Source organism: Mustela erminea, chromosome 4, assembly GCF_009829155.1.
Source record: "Mustela erminea isolate mMusErm1 chromosome 4, mMusErm1.Pri, whole genome shotgun sequence".
Taxonomy (NCBI): Eukaryota; Metazoa; Chordata; class Mammalia; order Carnivora; family Mustelidae; genus Mustela; species Mustela erminea.
This window is the reverse complement of record NC_045617.1, coordinates 119824286-119842667: the sequence shown is the minus strand read 5'-3', so window position 1 is coordinate 119842667 and position 18382 is coordinate 119824286. Positions and strand designations below refer to the sequence as shown.

The following is an 18382-nucleotide window of genomic DNA, read 5'->3' as shown; positions in this document are numbered from 1 at the left end:
AAATGTTGGTAGATACTATAAAAACACACAAGGGAACCAGACAGATAGATGTACACACAGAAATAAAGACGAGATAAGATGTGAGGTAATGAGAAAGAGAGAGATGCAGACAGAAACAAAAGGATCCAGATAAATAATGCCAAAGGTGCAGAGAGAAATAGACAGAGGCAGAAATGCAATGAAAGAGTGAGAGACAAAACAGAGACTGAGAGGCAGAGACAGACATAAAAAGATGCAGGGACATCCCCATGTTGATTGCAGCGTTGTTTACAATAGTCAAGATAAGGAAACAGCCCAAGTCCATTAATAGATGAATGGATCAAGATGTGACATAAATATACAATGCAATATTACTCTACCATAGAGTATTATATCTTACCATCTACAACAACATGGATGGAGCTACTGAGTATTATATTAGATGAAGTAAATCAAAGAAAGACAAATACCATATGATTTCACTTATATGTGGAATCTAGAAAACAGAACAAATGAACAAAGGAATAACAACAACAAAAAAAAACAGAAATAGACTTGTAAAAACAGAGAACAAACTAGAGGTTGCCACAGGAGAGATGGATAGGAAGATAAGCAAGATAGCTGAAGAGGATTAAGAGCTACAAACTTAGAGTTATAAAAGAAACAAGTCATGGAAAGAAAAAGTCAACATAGTCAATAATATTGTAATAAGGTGACAGATGGTGACTATATGTATTGTGGTAAGCATAGAATAATGTACAGATCTGTCAAATCACTGTATTGCACACCAGATACTAACATAATATTATATGTTAACAGTACTATAAGAGTAAAGAAATAGAATAAAAAGATGCAGAGAGACACACAGAAAGAAATATGAGGAACAAAGAAAGACATATAGAAAGAAAGGTGCATAAATACAGATATAACAGAAAGATAAGAGGGAAATGAAGATCTCATTGAATGTCAGGATCTAGTAACTTCTGAAATCAGCTTGACCCCAGACTTCCTCGTAACATGAACAAACTAAGCTTGAGTTGAGTTTCTATCACATGAAACAGAAATAGTACTTTTATTGTTAGTTATATTTCCTCAAAATAAAAATGGACCTTGATCAGTGTGACTTGCCAAGATATACTGGAAACACCCCTGTGGTTCTCTGAGACACCAGGGGTCACTATATCTGCCCCACATAATCCCGCTGTCAGCTTACATACACGACACTCACCGCACCTAAAAAGAGGCCGGCACACCCTTAGGCCATTGCACGGAACAATATCAAATACCCATGAAGGATGTGACTATCGATCTGATCTTCTATCTCCTCTGCCTGCTCTTCACTTGGCACCCACAGGTGTCCCTAGTCTCCTTCAAGGAGCAGTTATGATCCTTTCCTTCTGCACTGATTTCCTGCCTCCACCCAGTTAAGAAGACTCGGGGTACAGAGAACTCATAATCATGTTTAATCACTGTAAAAATCTCTACATTCAGGTAAATGGCTTCAATGTGTTCCTCTTGCACCATCTGAGAAGGAAGAATGGAAACAGAAAAGCCCTTGGGGTGGGAGTAGATGCTGCTGGCAGGGAGCTCTCAGGCAGAGGCTCCGAGGCCAGTGCAGGAAGCAGCACCACAGTCAGATCCTCGGGGCAGGGGTCACAGGAGGTGACCTGGTGACTCTGTCAGAGGCACTGTAGGATTCAGGCAGCTGGGAATTCTGGGCAAGGACAGGCGGACAACACAGAAGGCAGAATCCCAGGTATCCTCCGGCATCAGTGCAGAAGCCCTGTAGAAAAGAGGGTATCAAACAGGGGACGCTGAGGAATGCGCCCTCTCCCCTCCTCTCAGGGTCTCTGCAGCATCAAAGAGAGTTGGGGTCCAGGGCATACTGTCATCACCTCCCCTAATATCTCTGGAAAGGTATTATTAACTCCCCAGAACAGGGCACTCCAGCTGCACACAGATGTGTGGGAGGCAGTGGAGCAGCTGTTAGCCTTTCAGAGGATATTAAGTTTTACTAAATGTAATGATAACTCACCTTCGTTCCACCACTAGTGATCTTTCATTTATAAACTCTCACAGGCAGTGGCTGCCAACATGAAACACAACAAAAGGGCATCATCCTGGTATCTAACACCCAAGACATGGCTCTGGTTCCACGTTTCACAGAAAGATGTGGCCTGGTTCTGGTTCTGGTCTGCCTACAGAAACTGGGCAAACTTCTCCCTAACTCTTGATCTCTGTAGCAGGGACGAGGCCATGAACTGAGCGCCTGACCTCATGCTCTGCCCTCTTTCACCAGTGCCCACACCCCCACCGAATTAGAGCAGAACTTGTACCTGCTGGCGGAGACTCACGAGGTCCTACAAAAAGAAACGATACAGACAAAGGTCTTGTTACACAAACAGCCAGTCTCTCACTCACCCCAAAGGGAGGTAAGATAAGAAACTTAAGTGGAATTTTACTTTGTCCCTACCCATCAACCACAGGACCTTAACTGCCCTAAGTTAAATCCCCCAAAATGAATGAAACTGTCCCCAGTAGGAAGGGAAGCAGACGCTCTGACCCTCATAAAGAACAAAACTTTCAGAGAGGAGCCAGAGAGACAATGATGAGTTGTCGGGAAGCCCTAGAATATACTCCACCTGAGACCTCCATGATGGGACTCCTTTCAACCAGTAACGTCAGAGTCCAAAGCCTCCCCCTAGGTTGTTCCATCTCCTCCCACCACCAGCCCAGCCTCCTTCCTTTCAGGGTCAGAAGGAAAGAGCTACATCCAGAGGTGCAGGACCCCCTGAGCAGAGGGCCTCAGGCACAGCCCTTCTCCCCCATTTCCCCAGAGCACCTTACCTTTCTGGCTCCTGTGACGGACGATAAGGCCCAAACGGAGGAAGATCAGCCCCAGCACAAAGCCTCCAATGCCACTCAGCATCTTGCTCTGGGCAGATTCCGACTGTGCCCCTGGGAGCAGAGCCTGAGTGTCAGGCTGAGTGTCAGGCTGAGTGCCCCCATACCCCACAATGTCCCTTTGGGAAGCCTGAAGTCCAGTCTGAAGTACAGGACCTGGGGGTGCCAGCAAGCCCAGTGCTCCCTTCTGGCCACCCTTAAGGGGAGGAAAGGACCCACTGACAGACCCTCACACCTAGTGGGTATGTGAGAGTAGGGGAAAGCTGGATACTGCTCCTCCAGACACAGCCCTAACCTCGGACTCTAAGACCCCAGTCTCTAGCCAGAGTATAAATCCTTCAGAGCTACAGGGCTGGGCTGTAGGGTCAGGGTGTAGAGAATGATCTCTCTAATATCTAGAAAGACAATGAGATCGAGATTGTTCTGATGCTCCTGCCATGGGCATCAGTAGTGACATCAAGGATGAGGAATGGAATGGGACGGGCTGGAGGAAGCTCTTCTCTCTGTCTTGTGGGGCCCATGGTGAAAGGAAACGGATTGTCCCTTACACCACTCCACTGTGATGGGGCTCTGGAGGCTGGGGTGCTCCACATGGCAGGTGTAGACATCTCCTCGCTGGGGAGTCACTTCCAGCATGACAAGGATCTGGAAGGTCCAGTCCCCATTCCTAATAAGTGGAGTGGACACCACACCAGCTTTCTCCTCCTGGTCATTCCGAAACCACCGAACTTTGATCTGGCCTGGGTAGAAATCTGTCACCGAGCAGACCAGCATGTTGTGGTGGTTCAGAACCTCCGTCCTGGATGGGGAGATGGTCACTGTAGGTTCCACTGAGGGGAGTAACAGACAAGAAAAGACAGTGAGATGTGAGACTGCATGGCAAGTCTCCCCATGGAGAAGAGTCCTGTCTTGGTACCAGGGTGGAAAGATCCCTGGATTCTGAGTCTTGGATTAGGATCTGAGCTTGGCCACTGTATTAGTTCCAATAAACACAGGTCAGCTTACTTTTCAAAGTCTGAAGAAATAATAGTAATCATCCTGTGAAAGTTATTCTTTGTATTAATTGATAAAATGAAGCAATTTTAAATATTAGATTGCTGTATTACACACAACACTATTCATAAAATTTTTTTAAAAATGGAAATAGTAAAGCAGGACTTCTTTCCCTCCACACCTGTTGACATATAAAGTGGTTGCTAATCTCTAACTCCCAAGGTCGTTAGCTGTGAAATTAAATTGTGTTATATAGATGGTGTGTGATAAGGTATTTGTCTAGACATATGTGCTTATTAAATAAATATCTACAATTAACTTGCAGAATGTCTACCCCTTAAGTGGATGATGATGACCTGAGAAGGAGTTCGGGGGAAGGAGGATGGGTAGGGTTTAGGCAAAAGGAAACCTGAAACAATTTTTTTATTCAGTAATTTACTAGCATCAATTTATTGACTCCAAAAGTTCAGCTCTTCCTATTCTGACATTTGTTGAGCTTTTCTAAGAAATTAAAATTCTGCCTTCCAATATTGTTTGTATTTTTAGTAAACACTTTCTTGGACTTTGCATTCACAAACCCTAAATTATTAAGATTGAAGTTACAAGGTTTACTTTAAAACATGAAGCAATATAATAAAGACTAATTAATACAGTCAGTCTTTAAGGCTTATTTACCCTTCTGTTTTCTCTTGAGCCTAGTGGATGAGAGGCCACCTGTATTTATTCATGAATTCCACAGAAGTTTGCACTCACTCTACCTGGCAGTCATCGTGTCATATACTAGGCAGACAAGGATGAGGAGTTCCTCCCCTCAGAGAAGTCCGGGACTAGTGGCAACCATTTAAGAAAACAGCATTGAGATGAATCATAATTTGAAACCAAAAGTCAAAATTTGGCTTGGTGACAACTCTTAACATATTTACCACGTGTGCCAGGTGTCCTCCCCCCACCAGGCCCAGCCCACTAAGCTTGGCAGGGGCTGGCACAGCTCACTGCAGGACCAGGGCAAAGACAGGTGCTCACTGGGCTCTGCTTAGGGAAAGGTGGGGAGGGAGAAAGCAAACACTCTTAAGTAAGGAGCCGGGGAGACGCAGAAGTGGTGGAAACCGCATAGGAAACACAGCCCTACTGGAGGACCCACCCACGAGGGCTGCGAGGAAGGGCGGGGGCGGGGGGTCTGTCCCCACCCCACTCCCTGTCCCCGCCTCCCCATCCACCTTGTGGGCCTGGGTTCCATGAAAGAGGCCACACCCACCGTGCTGGGTCTTGCCAGTACCCACGAGAGAGACGGAGAGGGAAGCCCAGCTAAGATCCAAAGGCAGTGCTTACCTAGCCTCTGCAAGGTAGAACTCTTCTCCATCTGGTAGTTGTGTCTGCAAACTGTGTCCACCTCCGCCCGTGCCCGCTCCACGACATCTTTTTGTCTGTTCCAGGACTGGGCGATAGACCGCCCCACCTCTGTTACTGCCTGGTACTCCCCCACGTTGCTGTCAAAGCGCAGGACTTCCTCCCTGTTATAGATTAATCTATCCAGGAGCCGCACCCGCTTCGTCCCGTTGGTGAAGTAGCACTCGCCCTTAAACTGGAACACGAAATCCTCTGCGGGGAATCACCGTGGGTCAGTCAGTTCTCCACCGCTCAGCCCAACCGACAGCCACCGCCCATCGGGTCTTGTGGGGCACTAGCAGGTGGCCTGATAAACCTGAAGGCCTCCCTCCTTGGATGCCTGTCACCCTGAGCATCCTCCTGAGCATCCTCCTTCTCAGGCCTGCTTGCCCTCCTCTGAGGGCTTCCAGAACCGCCTTCATACAGGGAGGGGAGGAAAGAAAGCCCCTCTCTAGGGACAAACCCTGCGACCTCTGAGCTCTGCTGGGGCCTGAGAACTGAGGAAGACAGGGCAGTCTGGCTGATTTTACATCTATCCCTGTGCTCAAATCAGGACATTCTTACATGAAATCCCATTTTCCATACAACTTCAGGGAACCTCAGAGACAAACAAGTGTCCACCTAAGCACAAGAGTTCAAGAGAATGAGGAGAAAAGTCGAAAATGAAGCTTGACCTCCTCCTGAAAAGCATATTCTCTTGGTCCTCTGCAGAGGGCCTTCCTTCTAATGCCTGAGTTACCCTGAGTTTCTGTCCCACCCACCCAACTGCACTGTGAGGTTGCTCACTCCTGCAGGGCTAGAAGGGACCCACATCTTCCAAGTCCTAGAAAGAGACATTCATAGAAAGAACATAGTCTTTGAATAAGATAAAATAGATCCCATTAAACCCTTCCATTTACCAGCTTGAGTAGGTTACTAAACAGAATATTGGTATCATATATAAAATTTGTAAAACGGAAGTCATAATGCCTACACATAGGGGTGTTAGGAAAATCCAGAGAGAATTTATATGAAGATACTAATCCTGTGGCTGACATGGTTTCTCAGTATGTGCTATTTCCTCTTCTTTACAGTCTCCTTTCTCCTAAATTCAGTCCACCATCAATTCAAGTCTCTGAATCCCACACAAGTTACTATTTGACCATAAACCAGTGAAACTTGAAGTAAAGACTTCCTGTCTGTGGTCACCCAGTCAGTTTCACTCAAAAACCAAGAGTTTGTATCCATTTGGACTCCACTCAGAATCAGGAATATAAAGTCCTTTTTGTCAAATACTAAGACTGGAGAGACTATCACTGCCCTGTATTTCTCCAACAGAGAATCCCATAGTGTGTAGCCTAGATAAGGTCTTGCAGGGACCTGAAATAAAAGATCCTGCTGTGTCTTCTTTGGACAAATTCTTATTTTCAAAAATAACTCCAATGTCACTTTGTCCCATCAGTGGTAGCAGATGCATGTTTTGTTTCCTCCTACCCATTATAAAATCCCCAGGATGGATTGAGTCCATAGATGTGGATGTCCTTATCTCATCATTAGAGTAGAAATAAGAATGTAACAGAGTTGTCTACCCCAAAGAGAGGAAACCTGTGATGAAAGACTATATATTTGGAAACCTGTGATGAAAGATTATATATTCTAAGATCACAGAACCTTCCACATTCCAGCCCAAAGCTCCTTCAGAACCTGTTGCCTAAGGTGGTGGCTCTGTGGAGCAGATGCCCTTCACTTACGTGGAGAATCTCTGCCCTCAGCCACTGGGATATTTAGGACCACCAGGATCATCATTTCAGCTGCTGTCCAGAGGCCTTTGGAGATCCACAAAGCCATCTTCCCAGGCATCATTGGGAACAAAGACAAAAGAAATGGTAGTCAACCCAGTTCCTACCTAGGAGCTCTGAGTACTCATTTCAGAGAATAAAAGCCTATGAAAGCTTCCATGCACAGTCGGATTGGAGAGTCCCTAGGAAGGGAACCAATCTGAACTATTGCCAAAGTACTTCACCTGTCTCTGGGCAGAGATTTTTTATAAAGGTTCTCAGTCCAATATCTAGAACTGTGTCTTCATCAAATTATACTGGATAAATACTTGAGGTGAAGATTTTCTCCTAATTATAGAAATTCTAAAGACAGAATGCCTTAAGGGTTTAAAGAAACAAACAAAAAAATAACTCAAGAGTAGACATTTTTGTGACATTTGGGATTTTTAGTAATAAATAAGTGGGATCATATTTCAGGAAAGAAAAATAACTGTCACAGAGATGGCCACTTCTATTATCCTAGAAACTCTGAAGAGCCTTAAGTTGTGGTGGGAAGAGCATTGTTCTTATGAGAAAATGGTTTTTAGCTGCAGTTCTACCACTAATAGGTTTTATGAGAGTCAGCAAATTACTGACCCTCACTTTGCCCCAGGCTTCTCTTGGTAAAATGTGGATCATGTTTCACACATTTTATATCCAGATCATAATATATACAAACTTAAGTGTAATATGACTTGTTTAATATTGCAAAATGTTGGAGAATTAGTCCAAAATGGTGGAGGAGTAGGAGACTTTAGTTTTGTCTGGTCCCAGGAATTCAGCTAGATAGCTATCAAATCATTCTCTACCCTATGAACTCACCCTGAGATCTAAGAAAAGAATAGCTGCAACTCTACAAATAGAAAAGTAAGCACTTTCTGAAAGAATGGCAAGAGAGAAAAACTATCTACAAAAAAAAAGAACAAGAGACAGTATTGACTGTCAGGGACCTAATCAGTATGGATAAGTAAGAACTAGAGTTCAGATTAATGATTATAAAGATATTAGCTGGCTTTGAAAAATGCATAGAAGACAGTATAGAACCCCTTTCTAAGAAAGGTAAATAAAAGAACTAAAATCAATCAAGTCAAAATCAAAAAGTGTATTATTGAGATAAATAAAATGGAGACTCTAACTATGAGTATAAATGAGGCAGAAAAGAGAATTAGTGTTACAGAAGACAAAATAATGGAGAATAAAGGAGCTGAGAAAAAGATAAACAACTATTGGATCACCAGGGTAGAATCTGAGAGATAAGTGATACTATGAAGTGAATCATTACTAGAATAATTGGGATTCCAGAGGAAGAGGAAGCGGGAAGGGGAGTGCAGAAAGTATATTGGAGCAAATTATAGTGGAAAACTTCCTTAACTGGGGGGAGGAAACAGACATTCACATCCAAGAGGCACAGAGAATGCCCCTCAAAATCAATAAAAATTGGTCAACACCTCCACATATAATAGTGAAACTTGCAAATCCAGGAGATAAGGAGAAAAATCCTAAAAGCAGGTTGGGGCAAGAGCTTTGCAACCTACAAGGGTGGAAATAATAGACTGGCACCAGACTTAACCACAGAGACCTGGCAGTCCAGAAAGGACTGGCAGGATATATTCAGGGTGCCAAATGAGAAAAATATGTAGCCAAAAATATTTTATCCAGCAAGGCTGTCATTCAGAATGGAAGGAGAGATAAAGAGCTTCCAGGACAAACAGGAGCTAAAAAAATTCGTGAACACTAAACCAGCCCTGCAAGAAAAGTTAAAAGGGATCTTTTAAGCAAAGAGAGAGACCAGAAGTAACATAGACCCAAAAGGAACTGACACAATCTACAGAAACAGTGACCTTATAGTTAATACAATGGCATTAAATTCATATTTTTCAATAGTTACTCTAAGTGTAAATGGGCTAAATGCCCAAATCAAAAGACATGGTGGGGCACCTGGGTGGCTCTGTGCATTAAGCCTCTGCCTTTGGCTCAGGTTATGATCTCAGGGTTCTGGGATCAAGCCCCACATCGGGCTCTCTGCTCATCAGGGCATCTGCTTCCCCCTCTCTCTCTCTGCCTGCCTCTCTGCCTGCTGGTGATCTCTCTGTCAAATAAATAATAAATAAAATCTTTAAAAAAAAAAAAAAAAAAGGAAATCCCTCCTTCTGCCTGACAGCTGGTACTTTCAAAAAAAAAAAAAAAAGACATGGTGAATCAGATTGGATAAAAATGCAAGACCCATTTATATGCTGGTAATAAGAGACTCATTTTAGACCCAAAGACACCTCCATATTTAAAGTAAGGGGGTGGAAAACTATTTGTCATGCTAATGGATATCAAAAGAAAGCTTGGGTAGCAATCCTTATATCAGACAAATTAGATTTTACCAAAGACTGTAATAAGAGATGAGGAAGGACACTGTATAAGAACTAAAGGTTCTATCCAACCAGAATATCTAAGAATTATATTTATACCCCACATGGGAGCAGCCAATTAATAACAAAATTAAAGAAACACATTGATAATAATCCAGTAATAGTACGGGACTTTAACACCTAACTTGCTGCAATGGACAGATCATCAAAGCTGAAGATCAACAAGGAAATAAGAATATTGAAAGACACACTTGGACTTCACGGCTATATTCAGAACATTACACCTGAAAGCAACAGAATACACATTCTTCTCAAATGCACATTGAACATTCTCCAGAATAGATCACATACTGGGTCACAAATCAGTTCTTAATTGGTACCAAAGATTGAGATTATTCCTTGCATAATTTCAGACCAAAATCTTTGAAACTTAAACTTAATCACAAGAGTAATTTTAGAAAGAATGCAAGTACACGGAGGCTAAAGAGGATCCTATTAAAGAATGAATGGGTGGACCAGAAAATTAAAGAAGAATTTTTAAAAATTCATGGAAACAAATTAAAATGAAACCACAACTGTTCAAAACCTTTGGGATGCATCCAAGGTGGTCCTAAGAGGGAAGTATATAGCAATACAAGACTTTCTCAAGAAACAAGAGAAGACTCAAATAGACAGCAAATAAAGCCTAAACCCAGCAGGAGAAGAAAAATGTTAAAGATTAGAGCAGAAATCAATGAAACGGAAACCAAAAAAAAGCAGTAGAGCATATCAAGGAAAGTAGGAGCTGGTTCTCTGAAAGAATTAATAAGATTGATAAACCCCCAGCCAGACTTATCAAAAAGAAAAGAGAAAGGACCCACATAAAATCATGAATGAAAAAGGAGAGATCACAACCAACACCAAAGAATATAAACAATTTTAGCATATTATAAGCATCTATATGTCAACAAATTAGGCAATCTGGAAGAAATGGTTGCATTCCTATAGAGGTATAAACTACCAAAACTAAAACAGGAAGAAATAGAAAACCTGACCAGACCAATAACCAGCAAGGAAATTGAAGCCATAATCAAAATCTGCCAACAAGACTCAAGGGCTGGATGTCTTCCCAGTGAAATTCTAACAAACATTTAAAGAATAATTAATACCTATTTTTCTGAAGCTGTTTCAAAAAATAAAAATGGAAGGAAAACTTCCAAACTCATTCTATGAGGCCAGCATCACCTTGATCCCTAAACAAGCACAGAGACCCCACCTGAAAGAAGAATCACAGAGCAATATCCCTGATGAACATGGATGCAAAAATTCTTACCAAGATACTGGCCAATAAGATCTAACAGTACATTACAAGTATTATTCACCACAACCAAGTGGGATTTATTCCTGGGCTACAAAGTTTGTTCAACCTCCATAAATCAACCAACGCTATACACTACATTAATGAAAGAAAGGACAAGAGCCTCATGATCCTTTTCTTTTCTTAATTAAGAAAAGATCCATATTTTCTTAATTAAAGTTCTTCACAATGTATAAATAGAGGGAACATACTTCAATATCATAAAAGTCTTCTATGAAAAGCCCACAGTGAATATCATTCTCAATGGGAAAAAAATGAGAGCTTTTCCTCTAAGCTCAGGAACACTACAGGAATGTCCACTCTAACCACTGTTGTTCAAAATAGTACTAGCTGTCTTAGCCTCAGCAATCAGACAACAAAGTGAAATAAAGCCATTCAAATCAGAAATAAGTCAAACTCTCACTCTTCACAGATATTTTGATACTTTATGTGGAAAACCCAAAAGACTCCACTCCAAAACTGCTTTAACTCATACACAAATTCAGTACAGCGGCAGGATATAAATTCAATGCCCAGAAATCAGTCGCATTTCTATACACTAACAATGAGACAGAGGAAAGAGAAATTAAGGAGTTGTTCCTGTTTACAACTGAACCTAACACTCTAAGACTAGGAATAAACCTAACCAAAAATGCAGAGGATCTGTACACAGAAAACTGTAGAACACTCATGAAAGAAATTGAGGAAGACAAAAAGAGATGGAAAAACATTCCATGTTCATGGATTGGAAAAACAAATATTGTTAAAATGTCTATGCTACCCAGAACAATCTATACATTCAATGCATTCCCTATCAAAATCACATCAACTTTTTTCAAAGACCTGGGACAAATAATCCTAAAGTTTGTATGGAACCAGAAAAGGCTTAGAATAGCCAGAGGAATGTTGAAAAAGAAAAGCAAAGCTGGTGGTATCAAAATTTCAGGCCTCAAGCTCTATTACAAAGCTGTAATCATCAAGACAGTATGGTATTGGCACAGAAACAGACAGATAGATCAATGGAACAGAATAGAGAACCCAGAAATGAACCCTCAACCCTATGGTCAACTAATCTTCAACAAAGCAGGAAGGAATAACCGGAAAAATGACAGTCTCTTTAACAAATGGTGTGGGGAAAGATGGACAGCCGCATGTAGAGGAATGAAACTGGACCATTTCCTTACACTATACACAAAAATAGACTTTAAATGGATGAAAGACCTCGATGTGAGACTGGAATCCATCAAAATCTTAGAGAAGTACAAAGGTAGCAACTGCTTCAACCTTGGCTGCAGCAACTTCTTGCCAGACACGTACCCAGAGGCAAGGGAAACAAAGGCAAAAATGAAAAGTTGGGACTTCAAGAGAAAAAGCTTTTGCACAGCAAAGGAAATAGTCGACAAAACCAAAGACAACCTAGAGAATGGGAAAAGATTTACACTTATCAAACTTAACTCCCAAAGAACAAATAATCCAATCAAAAAGTGGGCAGAAGACACGAACAGACATTTCTCCAAAGAAGACCTACAAATGGCCCAAAGACACATGAAAAACTGCTCAACATCAGTCAGAATAAGGGAAATACAAAGCAAAACCACAATGAGATACATACCACCTCATACCAGTCAGAATAGTTAAAATCACCAAGTCAGGAAATGATAGATGTTTGTGAGGATATGGAGAAAGGGAAACCCTTCCACACTGTTGTTGGGAATGCAAGCTGGTGCAGGCACTTTGGAAAGCAGTATAGAGGTTCCTCAGAAAGTTAAAAACAGAGCTATCCCTATGACCCAGCAATTACACTACTAGACATTTACCCCAAAGACAAAAATGTAGTGATCCAAAGGGGCACCTGCACCCCAATGTTTATAGCAGCAATATCCACAATAACCAAACTATGGAAAGAGCCCAGATGTTCATCGACAGATGAGTAAATAGAGAAGATATAGTATACATATACAATGGAATACTACTCAGCCATCAAAAAATGAAATATTGCCATTTGTGATTACATGGGTAGAACTAGAGAGTATTATGCTAAGCAAAATAAGTCAAACAGAGAAAGACAATTATCATATGATTGCACTCATATGTGGAATTTAAGAAGTAAAACAGGATTATAGGGGAAGAGAGGGAAAAATAAAATAAGATGAAATCAGTGAGGGAGACAAACCATAAGAGACTCTTAATCATAAGAAAAAAACTGAGGGTTGCTGAAGGGGAGGGCTGAAGAGTGATGGGGTGAGTGGGTAATGGACATTAAGGAGAGCTTGTGATATAAGCAGCACTGGGTATTTTACAAGACTGATGAATCACTGACCTCTCCCTCTGAAGCTAACATTACATTATATGTTAATTAGCTGAATTTAAGTTAAAGAAAAAGAGAGAAAATTTTTTTTAATTTTCTTTAAATTCTAAAAATTTTAAAGAATATATATATATTCTTCAGCTGCCATATACAAGTGCTGGGAATACCAGGTTATTATGTGGAGCAAAAAAACAAGCAAGGAAAAAAAAATAGTGACAACCGGATCTGTGGGCATGTGATTCTTCATTATGCAAGAATCTATTACATTTGTGCACTTGAATAAAAATATTTGAAAAGTTAAGCTCACTTTTCTCTTATAAGTTCTTCAGCTGCTTAAATCTTCCCTGAAATGTGAAACAAGTTCATTGATATCAGAAAAGGTGCAATCTTCAAACGTTCACAGCATTCAGACACAATCACCTTTAGTTATAAGGGTAGAGAGTAAAAGATGTGGAGAAGCATTTCTGGGGCCTGAATAGTGTTGATGAGGGAGCAGATGTCAAAGTTACAGATTGTGTACAGATGTGGCACATACTGAGCAGATGTCAGAGTTACAGATTGTGTACAGATGTGGCACTTACTGTGCAAGTCCTAAGTTATCAAACTGTGAATAGGAGCAGTATCAATGTGGTGTTTTTTTTAACAATTCTATTCTTTATCAGGGTCCTCTTGTGCATGCATGACTAGGGTCAGTTTTAAATGGTTATAGAGAAATTAGAATAGTGTGTGGCAAACATAAATAAACACAACATTAAGTATGTCCTACCCTTCTCTCCCTCCTTCTATCTCTTCCCTATATTTTGTGTTCCTTTATAACAGAGGTCAGGATATGAAAGCAGAGTATAAGGGGTTTACCAGGTAAAAAGAAATAGATCAGAGACACAAGGGGTTTCCATTGGCGGCCCATGAAAGCAGTGAGTCAGCTCAGTATTCTGTATTAGATGCATGGTTCCAGAGCACCTGAGACTTAGTCCCCAGGCTTCCACAAGCAGTAGTGTACTTAGGATCAGGGTAACTCTAGAGTAACGAGAGTTTCCATGTTTGGGTGGAAGGAGAAAGGAGGGACATCAATCTGAGAGCTGGAATAGGATTGGGGGGCAAGGAGGAATGGTCAAAAGGGGACCTGGAAGGTACATTAGTCCCCACAACGCCCACCTCCGTGTCTCTCAGAATAAATGGAGAAGTCTGGTCCATCCCTTACCTCTTATCCTAAGGGGAAATTCTCTCCACTCTATTGTGGGGCTGTGTGGTAGAGGCTGTCACACCTGGACATTGCCCAGTCTCACAGGCCTCTTCACATAGACTTTGCAATAAGCAACAAAAGTATCAGCGTAAAACACTTTCTCTGATTGACTAAAACCTCATCTGCAAGGCTGTGGCTCAAGCTTCTGCCAGCTGTCTCCCCCTGAGCCAGGCAGCTTTCTCCACATTTCCTAGAGCTCTCTGTGCACCTCATACTCTGCTGCATTACTCAGGGAATCCACTGCTGGCCTGGTCTGAGAGGAAGACAATGCAGACACCTGATTCCAGGTGCTTATCTCAGTCTCCCTGCTGGGTCTCTGTGGAGGCAGAGCACTTAGGAAGAAGGCAGTGCATACCCATGTGAGTAGATGATTCCATCAACAAAGAGTCATAAAATGGGTCAGGCTTACAGTAAGGAGCCTCTCCACAGGGGACACCCTTTGTTCCCCCAGACTGAAAGATAAGTTTTGGTCTCTTTCTTTGTGGAAAGAGTCAGCATTCCTTGGAATCTGTGCTTGAGCAGTGGAGTTAACTGTGAATATAATATTAGCAATCACCTTGAGACCAGAAGGGCCATCCAAGACAGCTTGCATGTTCTATAAATATATAAATAAAATCTTTTTAAATCTTTTAATATAAATTGGAATAAATACTTTAAGTTATTAAAAAATACACTTTGAATTCAGTAAATTTTATGAACTGATCTTTTAGAGAAATTAGCAAAAAGCCTTTGAAATGTTAAAATTCATAAAATAAAATACATCTCTAAAAGGATTTGATACATTTGTACCTGAAATGCTGACATATTGCTCTATTCACTGGACAACTAGTGAATAAATTCAGTGAAACTACTCATGAAACAAAATTTTGTTAAGTTACTAAATGTGCTAAATCTAATCAGTATGTCATTCAGCCAGCTGATGGCTCCTTGCTGTGAATTGGCCATTCATTCAGTAAACTTATCTTTTGGTGAATAAACCCCTTAACCTGCCAGGCACATCCTTGAGAGTGAACAAGAAACTTCTTCTCAAATATTAGACCCCCCAACAATAAACCCAATGTTTAAAGAAAAATTAACATCAATTTTACATAGTATCTTCCATAAAATAGAAGAGGAAGAATGGAATCTGGGTGGCTCAGTCAGTTAAGCATCAGACTCTTGGTGTTGGCTCAGGTCATGATCTCAGGGTTCTGGGAGGGAGTCAGCCTCCATGTTCAGTGGGGAGTCTGCTTCCCCTCCCCCTCTCCCTTTTCAACTGGTCCTCCTTCTGCTCTAACACTCTCTCTCTCAAACAAATAAATAAATCTTGAAAAAAAAAATAGAAGAGGAAGAATTACTTCCCAATTTACGTTATGAAGTTTGTATTACCAAAACAAAGCAAAGAAAGGATAACAAAGAAAACTGCAGAGCAATATCTTTTAGGAACATAAATATAAAAATCTCTAAGAAAACATTAGCAAATAGAATTTAACAATCTATAAAAAGACTAACTCCTTGACTAAGTGAAATTTATTTCAGGATGTTCAACATTCACCTGTCAATCATTGTGATCCTCCATATTGCATGCTAAAGAACAAAAAATTACATGATTATATCGACTGATACAGAAAAAGCATTTCAGGGGCACCTGGGTGGCTCAGTGGGTTAAGCCGCTGCCTTCGGCTCAGGTCATGATCTCAGGGTCCTGGGATCGAGTCCCACATAGGGCTCTCTGCTCTGCAGGGAGCCTGCTTCCTCCTCTCCCTCTCTCTGCCTGCCTGTCTGCCTGCTTGTGATCTCTGTCTGACAAATAAATAAATAAAATCTTTAAAAAAAAAAAAAAGCATTTCACAAAATTCAACACACATTCATGAGAAATACTTTCAGAAAACTAGAATATAGGGAACTCTGTAACATGATAAAGAGCTACAAAAATTCCTAACATCATACTTAATGGTGAAAATTTGAATACTTTCCCCCTAAGATATGAAACCAAGCAAGGGTATCTTCTATCACCATTGTTATTCAGCATACTAATGGCAGTTCTAGGTAGATCAATAAATCAAGAAAAGGAAATAATAGGCATAAAGAACAAGAAGGAAGAAATAAAACTATCTCTATTTACAGATGACATGATCATCTATAAGAAAATTGCCAAAAAAGATTTAAAAAAAAACTCTCTGAGAATAAGTGAATTTAGCTGGAGTGCAGGTTACAAGGTCAACTTACAAAACCTATTTTATTTTTATATACTTAAAATAAACACAAAATCAGAATTAAAATATGATATCTTTTATAGTTACTCAAAAAAATAAAATGGATATAAATCTAATAAAACTTAAATGCTTTAACATCCACTAATTATATTTTCATTTCCTTTGAATTATTGGTTCCCAGGGGCTAGGAAGGGTAAGAGAAAGATGAGTGTGACTATAGAGGAGTAGCAAAAGGGAGATCTTTGCAGTGATGGAATAGTTCTGCATCTTGATTGCAGTAGTGGTTAGGCAAATCTACACATGTCATGAAATGACCTAGAAATATACACATGCACTAGACCAATGTCAGTTTTTTAGTCTGATATTGTACTATAGCTGTTTAAGACTGAACAGTCAGGGAAAATTGGATGAAACCTATACCAGAACCCTCTGTACTATCTTTGCAACTCCTGTAAATTTATAATTATTTCAAAACACAACGTTTAAAAAGAAAGCCAACCACAATAAAAGTTTTATTTTTTTAGATGTTTAGTTCAATATGGTACCTAATAGAAATTACCCAAAGTGAAACACAAAGAGTAAAAAAGAGTAGGGGAAATAACAGAATAGAGTATCCAAGAGCTGCAGTACCATATAGGATGGATTAACATGTGTGTCAAAAAATGTATTACATTGCCTTCACTAAAAAAGGTGTTTTTTTTTTTTTCAGGGTGCTTGGGTGGCTCAGTCAGTTAATCCAACTCCTGAATTTGGCTCAGGTCATGATCTCAGAGTCATGAAATCAAGTCCCACGTTGGCCTCCATGCTGGGTGTAGCACCTGCTTAAGATTCTCTCTCTCCACCTCCCTCTGACATTCCTCAACCCCTCTTTCTCTTAAAAAAAAAAAATTATTTTCTTTACTCTTTTTCTCTTTCTGATTCACTTTTGCTAATTTCTTTTGACCTATTTCAAATTCATTGATTGTTTCCTTGGCTGAGTCAAGCTTGCTGATGAGCTCGTGGAATTCTTCATTTTTGCTAATGTGTTTTTTTTTTAATTTCTAGCATTTCCATTTGATTCTTTCTTATAGTTTCCATTCTTCTGCTGAAATTGTCAATCTTATCTTGCATATTGTCTAACTTTTTCATTAGAAACTTTGTGTTAATCACAGTTATTCTATTTTATTTTTATTTTTTAAAGTTTTATTTATTTAGAGAGAGCATGAGCAGGGGGAATTATAGGGAGAGGGAGAGGGAGAGAGAATTTCAAGCAGTTTACATGCTGAGTGCAGAGTCCTACCTGGGGTTCCATCTCACAACCCTGAGATCATGACCTGAGCTGAAACCAAGAGTCAAATGCTTAGCCAACTGAGATACACAGATGTCTCCCATCACAGTTATTTTAAATTCTCCAGCTTATTGTTTTAACGTCTATGTCATATCTGAGTCTGGTCCTGATCATTTCTTTGTCTCTCCTGACTGCATTTTGTTTCTTGCATTTTGGTATGCCTCATAATTTGTTTGTTAAAAAGCCACATATCTTGTATAAACAGAAGGTACTTGGGTAATTTTCTTATGCTTGGAAATGAGCCTGCCTTTCTTTCTGGTAGGCCTTTATTGTGGAGATTTTTGCTAACTTAGTCATTAATTAAACTGGATTTGGTGTTTGTTGTAATTGTGGTTACCCTCGCTACATTGAAGGCTTCAAATTCCTCCAATGATACTTTGTATTTGGCTCTTCTTCTACCTTTATTTCTTCATTTTGGTCCAGTTCCCCAAGAGAATCTGTTTCTTGAAACTCTGCCAGCTATATCCCACGTATATTCATTATTTTTACTCAATTGCTGTTAATATGGTGAAGGAACGTGGGATAAGGTCATTCTCTGATGTTATAATTATACTT

The 18382-nt window shown here is 40.4% G+C and overlaps 1 protein-coding gene across 1 annotated transcript; it reads right to left on the bottom strand.

Moving 5' to 3' along the window:
* Positions 1-1419: 1419 nt before the first annotated feature.
* LOC116588950 (HLA class II histocompatibility antigen, DQ beta 2 chain-like) lies at positions 1420-7180 on the bottom strand. Its single transcript, XM_032340721.1, has 6 exons — positions 6993-7180; positions 5206-5475; positions 3432-3713; positions 2827-2937; positions 2316-2339; positions 1420-1762 (listed from the first exon to the last, which is right to left on the bottom strand). Exons 1-6 carry the CDS (start codon positions 7102-7104, stop codon positions 1749-1751), a joined length of 813 nt encoding a protein of 270 aa, XP_032196612.1. The 5' UTR covers positions 7105-7180; the 3' UTR covers positions 1420-1748.
* Positions 7181-18382: the final 11202 nt, after the last annotated feature.